The sequence below is a fragment of the Mus caroli genome, chromosome 11, assembly GCF_900094665.2.
Source record: "Mus caroli chromosome 11, CAROLI_EIJ_v1.1, whole genome shotgun sequence".
Lineage (NCBI taxonomy): Eukaryota > Metazoa > Chordata > Mammalia > Rodentia > Muridae > Mus > Mus caroli.
Genome location: NC_034580.1, coordinates 3,496,062 through 3,505,199, shown reverse-complemented (window position 1 = coordinate 3,505,199; position 9,138 = coordinate 3,496,062). Strand labels below are relative to the sequence as shown.

General features: G+C 48.6%; 1 protein-coding gene across 2 annotated transcripts; it reads left to right on the top strand.

Moving 5' to 3' along the window:
* The first annotated feature begins 1,651 nt into the window (after nt 1-1,651).
* On the top strand, nt 1,652-8,195 carry LOC110306104 (whey acidic protein). Of its 2 annotated transcripts, none has more exons than XM_021178289.1 (4): nt 1,652-1,760; nt 2,319-2,453; nt 2,769-2,930; nt 6,445-8,195. In XM_021178289.1, the coding sequence occupies exons 1-4, from the start codon at nt 1,673-1,675 to the stop codon at nt 6,480-6,482; spliced, it is 423 nt and encodes a 140-aa protein (XP_021033948.1). In that variant the 5' UTR covers nt 1,652-1,672; the 3' UTR covers nt 6,483-8,195. The 2 variants fall into 2 exon arrangements, with proteins under 2 accessions (XP_021033948.1, XP_021033949.1); XM_021178290.1 differs by lacking the exon at nt 6,445-8,195 and adding an exon at nt 4,016-4,163.
* The last annotated feature ends 943 nt before the right edge of the window (nt 8,196-9,138 follow it).

Here is a 9,138-nt window from a genome sequence, read left to right as displayed (position 1 = left end):
GGAAGGAAGGAAGGAAGAAAGAAAGAAAGAAAGAAAGAAAGAAAGAAAGAAAGAAAGAAAGAAAGAAAGAAAGAAAGAAAGAAAGAAAGAGAGAGAGCTGGAAGAGGGAGAAGGAAGAAGATCTGGGAAATCTGCTGGCTTTGTGTCAGCAACCCATATATAGTCACCTGTGTTTACAACTGCGCTCATCAGCCTGAAATTTCAGCGGTTTCTCCTTTGAGCCTGTGTCTGTAAGTACAGCAGGACAGTGGTACATAGGCAAGAATAACAGCCAGTGGGCATAGGACACAGAGTGCTTGGGCCCCAGCAAGATGCAGAGAGAACAGAGCTCTGGCTCCTAAGACACAGGGCCTTCTGGGAAACTCAAGCAGCCAAGCAACCCTAGCCAGCCCTTTCCTGGTGGCCCTCCTTCTGTTCCAGCAAAGGCGGAAATGGGAACAGGGGTAGAAGCAGAGCATTGGCAGAGCATAGGTATGACTTAGTCTTGACTAACACAAGCATGGCAGTGGGGATGGGGATGACGACTGCCTTAGATGGGGGTGACTGACTGCCTTAGATGGGGATGACTGACTGCCTTAGATGGAACAACAAACGTCTGTGGGCATGCTGTGGAACACTGGCCCACACACGGAACTGAAGCACCGGCAACTTCCACGGGGCAATTAAACCTAAAAGCATGCTCACACTCAACAGGCTGCCAGAACTCATGAGACACCTGGAATAGACAAATGTAGAAACAGAGCAGAGAGGTGGTTGCCAAGGTCTGGGGGCTCAGAGGACAAGCAAGAGGCACAGCTTTCCTTTGGGGCTGGCATGAAAGGAAATATCAAGGTTACAGCCTGAGAGGGCTTCCCCTGAGACTTCGTATTCAAAGAGCTCATGGGCCACCAGTGAAGACAAAGGAGTACGGCCTGCATCTCAGGCTGGTGCTGACAGTCAGTAAGCGCATAGCCACTCTGGGTCATTCCATCCCCTTCCTTGCAAGAGAAATCAAGGAAATGTCCCGAGAGCAATGGGGCACGGTGCCCAGCAGGACATCTCTTCCTGCCCATGACACCCTTGGCACACTATGGGCCCTTCTGGGAAGTGGCCTTCCAATGTGCCCTGAACAGGCAGCTCCTTTTCAATGTATGCCCTACGCTCTCTACAAGGAGTAAGCGCCTCCACACTCTTGGAAGAATTTTTAGAAAACTCCAGAAAAGCACCAGGAGAAGAAGTCACCCTCGGATGTAGCCCCGACTCGAGCCTTGCTCGAAACCTCCTGTCTTGTTTTCTATGTGACTGTACAAATTTGGAGCTCAGAATTTCCTTTGTCTGTGAAGGGTTCCAGCCCAACCACTCAAAGTGACACTTGTCACATTTGTTACTGATCCTATTTCTTCTTTTTCTGCTCCTTAATTTACTTTGCTTTCATAATAAACAAGTATTACTTTTTAAGTGGGGGGAAAAAATGACCACCCTTACAAAGGACTTTTTAAAAATGGCCTCCATTTTGGCCCATGTTCCTGGCAGCCTGGGCCTGCTTTCTCTGTGTGGCCAAGAAGGAAGTGTTGTAGCCCATCTAGGGCTGTGCCAGCCTGTTCCCCCTCCCCCAAAGTCTTCCTCCTGTGGGTCCTTTAAATGCATCCCAGACACTCAGACGGCCATCAGTCACTTGCCTGACACCGGTACCATGCGTTGCCTCATCAGCCTCGTTCTTGGCCTGCTGGCCCTGGAGGTGGCCCTCGCTCGGAACCTAGAGGAACAAGTCTTCAACTCAGGTAAGCCCCAGTTACTCACCTTACTGCCGGGTGTGGCTTGGAGAACCACACTCACACATACTGATCCCAGCTGTCTATGCTGAGGAGGCAAGGAACAAAAGGACACCCCTAGAGGAGAATCCAAGGGTGGCAGGAAGTAGGGGCCTGTCCCACACAAGCTGTACAGCCAGGGACCTGGGTGAAAATGTTCAGGCTGAGAGACAGGTTGATGGGAGTTACCCTCAGGCCCTGGTCACTTCTGGTCAGATTCTTAATGTTCTACCTATAATGATGAGCCCGTGGCCTAATGTTCTGCCCAGGACCATGAGCCCATGATATGCTTCCTAACTCTCACAGCTGCTTTCTCATTCTGGCAGGTTTTCTGGTTTTCTTAGTTTGGTTTGGTTTGGTTTGGTTTGGTTTGGTTTGGTTTGGTTTGGTTTGGTTTGTTCACCTTTCAGGCTCCTCAAAGGCTTGACTTTTTGTAGCTTCTATCCACGTCTCCATGCCTTCTTCTGAGAAGCCTTAGAAGTGAGGGTGACGGCTAGGCCCCCATTTACCTCCACGTCTTTTGTGCAGTTCAGTTCATGTCCCCAGAAGCCAGCCCCATTGAGGGCACAGAGTGTATCAACTGCCAAACCAACGAGGAGTGTGCCCAGAATGCCATGTGCTGTCCCGGTTCCTGTGGTAGGACCTGCAAAACTCCTGTCAACAGTAAGTCCCCGCCCAATCCCGGTGGTGGGGAGGAGCCAGCAGGGTCAAGAGTCTGCCTGGAGAGGACACATAGCCCTTTACCCACACACCAACTCTGTGAACCCCACTTGCCTGTCAGACCCTCCCTGCAGCCTGCTGCCCATCCTAGCCCCTGGGGTCTTGAGCTTCCAAGTGCGCTGCCTGATCATAAGACAGACTTCAACAAATGCCCCATTCGTGAAATGGGGGCTTTTCAGTCATGAGTTCAGTAAAATGCACTCAGCAAAACTGGGGCATGAAAGGGCTTTGGGTGGTAAGATGACCATCTCTCCCCAGTTGGCGTTCCAAAAGCTGGCTTCTGCCCTTGGAATCTACTCCAAATGATCACTGCTGGGCCATGCCCAAAGAAGATAGAATGCTTCAGCGACCATGAGTGTTCTGGCAACATGAAATGCTGCAACGTCGACTGTGTCATGAAATGTACACCCCCAGTGCCAGGTATGCAGCCTCAAAACCCTGGACCCCCACTTCTCCCTGAATCTCCTCTGGCCCCCACCTTACCCTGCATCAGATCCAAGAGCAGATACAATGTGAGACCAGCCCAGGACTAGGTCCCAGGGTAGGAGGAGAATGTCCTAGCCAATCCTGCAAGCCTGTGGGGACTTTCTGTGGCCCCTCACTGTAGAAGTGAATGTCAGTGAACAATGAACCTGAGAGAACAGACCAGCACTCAGAACTAGTCCTGATGAGTCTATGGGCCACGTGGGGCCTTAGGCATTGAACCTGAGCAAACAGTGACGCGCTCAAAGTTAAGAACGTGAGCTCACATCCGGCTGCCCATGTCCACCTGGGCGCCCCCTGCAGGCGGGCGTGTCTCACCGACCTGTCTATGGGTGATGGGGGGCACTGTAAAGAATTGGGCTGGAGAGATGGCTCAGCAGGTAAGAGCACGGACTGCTCTTCCAAAGGTCCTCCTGGGTTCAAATTCCAGCAACCACATGGTGGCTCACAACCATCTGTAATGAGATCTGACGACCTCTTCTGGTGCATCTGAAGACAGCTACAGTGTACTTATGTATAAAAATAAATCGCTGAGCAGTGGTGGCGCACACCTTTGATCCCAGCACTTGGGAGGCAGAGGCAGGCAGATTCTCTGAGTTCGAGGCCAACCTAGTCTACAGAGTGAGTTCCAGGACAGCCAGGGCTATACAGAGAAACCCTGTCTTGAAAATCCAAAAAAGAAATAAAAATAAAAAATAAATAAATAAATCTTTGGGCTGGAGCGAGCAGGGACTGAGCGAGCGGGGCCGACCAGAGCAAGCAGGGTTGACTGGAGTGAGTAGAGGTCCTAAATACAATTCCCAACAACTACATGAAGGCTCAACAACTGTGCAACTACAGTGTACTCATATACATAAAAATAAATAAATAAATCTTAAAAAAAAAAAAAAAAAAGGAATTGTACATGCTCACCTGCAAAGCCAATAGAGGTCTCCAGCCTTCAGGTCCCTGGAATGCGGGGTCTGACTGGGCGAGAAGCAGAGGTAACCTCCCTCCTCTCATCCCCATCCATAGCCCTACAGTGATAACCCTTCAGTGAGCAGCCTGCCCTGGGATCCCTGCCTGTCAGGAGTGACCAGCCCAAGCCTATACAGCAAGAACCTTCACTCCTGGATCCAGAGAGAACATAATGCTGTCAATCTGCTGCTAATAAAAATCTATTTGGCTTTATGTCTCTGTCTGTCTGTCTGTCTGTCTGTCCTGAGCTCCTGAAGGAACGACAAAGCAGGCACAGGCCTGCATTACCCTAGGATCTCCAGGGTGGCAAGACAGCCACAGGTGATTTCCCAGTAGTGAGGAGCAAGCATGGGAGGGTGGGATGCTGACTCAGGCTTGCTGAGCTACAGCCAAACTCCATCCAGACTGTGGGACCAAGGTAGACCTCAGGACCGGGAAAGGTCTTCACCTGGCTCCAGAGAAATGAGCATCGTCTGCGTCTGAATCCTTCCAAGGTATGACCAGCCCCAGCCCCAGACAGAACAGAAGCTGAGTGTGGGTACAAGGGACTTGTCTTAATTGGGGTTTCCATTGCTGCAATGAAACACCATGACCAAAAAAGCAAGCTGGGGAGGAAAAGATTTATTTGGTTTATACATTCATGTCGCTCATCGCTGAAGGAAGTCAGGACAGGAACTCACACAGGGCAGGAACCTGGAGGCCGGAGCTGATGCAGAGGCCATGGAAGATGCTACTTACTGGGTTGCTTCCCCTGGCTTGCTCAGCCTGCTCTCTTATAAAACCCAAGACTGTGGTCTCTGCAGCCCAGGGATGACACTGTCCACAGTGGGCTCCTCCCGCCCCAATCAATAACTAGTTTTTAAAAAAAAAAGTCTTACAGATGGATCTTTTTTCTTTTTTAAACTTATTGATTTACTATATGTAAGTCCACTGTAGCTGTCTTCAGACACACCAGAAGAGGGCATCAGATCTCATTACGGATGGTTGTGAGCCACCATGTGGTTGCTGAGATTTGAACTCAAGACCTTCAGAAGAGCAGTCAGAGCTCTTAACCACTGAGCCATCTCTCCAGCCCCTTACAGCTGGATCTTAAGGAAGCATTTCTTCAATTAAGGTTCCATCCACCCATATAACTAGTTTTATGTCAAGTTGATGGAAGACTAGCCAGCATTGGGAGTCAAGGCCTTGAAGCCTTAGCTTAAGTGGAAGCATGGAGGAAGCAAGGCGTAGTAATCGAGTGCGCAGGGTAAGGTCAGCCATGCACCGACACAGCTCCCAGCCAGCATCGTATAGGCTCTCCAGCAAGGCATGTGTGCCCCACTCAGACGCACAGCTCCTGCCAATGCTGACAATCAGCCCAGATTCACATCAGACTCCAGCTTCAGATACCAGCTCCAAGTCTAGCGCCTCCCCGCTTCCACCGTTCCTTTTTAACTAGAAGTAGAGATGCTCTAACGAGAGACTCATGACCCCTCCCTTTGGCTATCAGGCTACTGAGACATTCTCACTCTGGGAGAATAAAAGGGCGGAAGCTCTGTCCAGTCAGGAGAAATCTGTCTCTGGGGCTGGTTATTTGTTTTTATTTTTGTTTTGTTTTTCTGTCAACTTGACCCAAGCCAAGGTCACCCAGGGAGAGGGAACCTTGTTTGAGATTCACTCAGATTGGCTTGTAGACATGTAGGGTATTGTCTTGATTAGTCATTGGTGTGGGAGAACCCAGGTCACTGTGGGTGGTGCCATCCCTGGGCAGGTAGCCCTGGAGGTATATTAGAAAATAAGTAAATGAAACCAGGCGAAACAAGTCGGGGGAGCAAGCCAGTAAAGTTCCCGCATGGTGTCTGCTTCAGCTCCTGCTCTAAATTCCTGCCCTTCAAAATGGACTACAACTGTAACTGTAATAAGCCCTTTCCTCACCACAAGTAGCTTCTGATCATGGCCATTATCACAGCAATGCAAACTTCCCAAAAGGGGAGTTCACATATGCTGACAGCTTACCAGACCACCTTACCTTTGGATAGATTGGAGAAGAGACAATGTCAGGTCAGTGATGGGCGGGACCACATCTTGCCTAGGGCTGCTCAGCTGTGTATGCCTCTTGTACCCTATGTAAGTTTGAACCTCACCCAGGACCTCAAAGATGGAGCTAGGGAGTCAATGGGCCTCTTTATTTGTTCCTCAGCATGTAACTACTAAATGACTCATTAATTGGTGTGCTGAGGGCAGGTGGCTCAGCCTTGTTAGGACTGCCAGAGCCCAGGCCTTGACACTAATTACTCCAGAAATACCTTCAAGTTAAATAAGCCATTAGAATAACTCATAAAAGCACTTCAAGCACTGAGCTTATAAAGGATCATGAAGGACAGAGATCAAGAGTAGCCAGATTGTCTTACTCGATGACCTATGGCCATAAAGAGACACCATGGCCATGACAACTCTTATAAGAATTTTAATTTAATTTAATTGGGGCTTACATTTAATTGGCTTACATTTTCAGAGGTTTGGTCCATCATCATTAAGATGGAAGCTTGGTGACACATAGGCAGATGTGGTGCTGGAGAAGGAGCTGGAAGTTCTACATCAGAGCTCACAGGCAGCGTGAAGAGAGGGTGCCACTGGGCCTGGCTTGGGCTTTTGAAATCCCAATGGCCACTCCTAGTAACACATTTCTTCCAACAACAAGGCTATACCTCCCAATCCCTAACGGCCAAGCATTTAAATCTTCAAGCCTATGGGGACCACTCTTATTCAAAACCCCACACAGATGAAGAGATGTAAGGAGGGGCCGAGGGGTGGAAGATGCAGGAATGTCCCCATGGGACAGACACCCACCAGGCACACCAGAAATCGTCCTCATCATTGAAGTCCGGAGCTTTTAGGAAGGTTTCATTACATAATCATGATCGATTAAACTACTGACTGTCGGCGACTGAATTCAGCCACCATCCCCTCTCTCTTACCTGGAGGTCATGAGTTGATCTGGGAGGTCCAGCCCACACTAGTCCTGTGCCTGGTCTTTGTGGTGACCAGCCCATCTGAACCTGCAGAAGTTCCCATATGATCCGTCCCCATTTGAAGCTATGGAAACCACCCTTTGAAGCCTCTATGCTGGGAAGATGAACATCTTGTCACACAAAGAAGCATATGAAAAAAGGCAAAAGGAAGTCAGCACGGGCAAGGCAATTTCTTTTCTGCAAAAAGAAGCGTGCGTCAGAAGCCAAACCAGGCTAGAAAGCAGCACTCTTGGCCAAAATGGCCTCCAGCTCTCATCTCTGATGTAAATGGTGACTGTGTTTCATCCCATTGGTGGGAGCTCAACTTCATAACTGATGGGATTGACATTTGATGCAGTTGGCTAATGGGTATAAAGAGGGAGGAGGGGACTTGGGAAATATGGGTCCTTGTTAGGCTAGCTACCTGGGTAGAAAAACATAAAACAGTATTTCTGAAGCTATGATTTGGCTGCATCTCAAATGAACTGGATCAGACTAGGGTAGTGCTTTATAGCAATTTCCCCTGAGACAAAAATCCTCCATCGTGGAGAGAATCCTAGAAAGGCATGGGATTTTCTAAAAAAAAAAGGGTGCCAGCTAAAACTCAAAAGCTCCATCCTGCAGAAAAGCTAGTTAAAACTCAGGAAGTAAACAACACAAAACTTTCAGGAAGTTTCTGAAACTGATCACATGTGCTAGGCTCCTCCTTCCTCAAATTTATATAAGCAGTAAAAACTGCTGAAAGACACTCTTGGGCCAGTTAGCCATATGGAAAAAAAACTCAGACCAGCAAGCTACTTGTAAAGGACCCTCCCCAACCCATAGAGCTGCCTACCTGTTGCACAGTATGCTCCAAGTTTCCAGTTTTCATGAGCCATTGCTCACACTATCGTGGGCTTTGGTAGTTAAGTTGTCTTGAGTCACTTCTGCCCCTGTAAGTAACCCTCTGTGGTGGTGGGAATGAGAATGGCCCCCATAGGTTCATGTGCTTGGATGCATGGTCATCAGTTGGTGGAACTCTTTGGGAAGGACTAGGGGGTGTGACCTTTTGGAGATGTGTCACCAAGGATTCAAAAGTCCATGCTATTCCCAGTGTAAGTTCTTTCTCTCTCTGCCTCCTACTGTGGATCAAGATGCAAACCTTCAGCTACTGCTTCAATGCCAAGCCTGCTTACTTCCATGCTCCTTGTCGTGATGGTCATGGACTTTAACCCTCTGAAACAGTAAGCTCTCAATAAAGTCTTTCTATGTGTTGTCTTGATCATAGTGGCTTATCACAGCAATAGGAAAGAAACTAAGACACCGTCACTCATACTCTTATGAGTAACCCAAAGAACAGTCATTGTTTCATCAAGCTGGACTTTGGCAGTCCCTTACTGTGATCCATCATTGGTTCCCTGTCTGGGCTGAGTAGATATTTGTTCATGTCTCTCCTTTCTTGCCTCCTGCCAGTCATAATAAAGGGAAGGTCACATGGCTTTGCCATCGTAAGGGCCAAATACTGGGAAGATTAATTTTAATTGTTAATTTGACTGAATTTAGAATCAGCATGGAGGAGCTGGAGAGACGGCTCAGTGGTTAAGAGCACTGGTTGTTCTTCCAGAAGTCTGAGTTCAATTCTCAGCAACCACATGGTGGCTCACAACCATCTATAATGGAATCTGATGCCCTCTTCTGGTGTGTCTGAAGACCGTGACAGTGTACTCACATATATAAAATAAATAAATCATTAGAAAAAAAAAGATACCAGGCAGTGGTGGCCTTTAATCCCAGCACTTGGGAGGCAAAGGTGTGCTTATTAAGATGTTTCTAGACTGCTTGCTGACAGGAGCATGATATAGCTGTCTCCTGAGAGGCTCTGCCAGTGCCTGACAAATACAGAAGTGGATGCTCACAGCCATTCATTGGACTGAGCACAAGGTCCCCAATGAAGGAGATAAAGGATCCAAGGAGCTGAAGGGGTTTGCAGCCCCATAGGAAGAACAACAATATGAACCAACCAGTACCCCCAGAGCTTCCTGGGACTAAACCACCAACCAAAGAGTACACATGGTGGGACTCATGGCTCCAGCTGCATATGTATCAGAGGATGGCCTAATCAGTCATCAATAGGAGGAGAGGCCCTTGGTCCTGTGAAGGCTCAATGCCCCAGTATAGGGAAATGCCAGGACCAGGAAGTGGGTGTGGGTAGGTTAGTG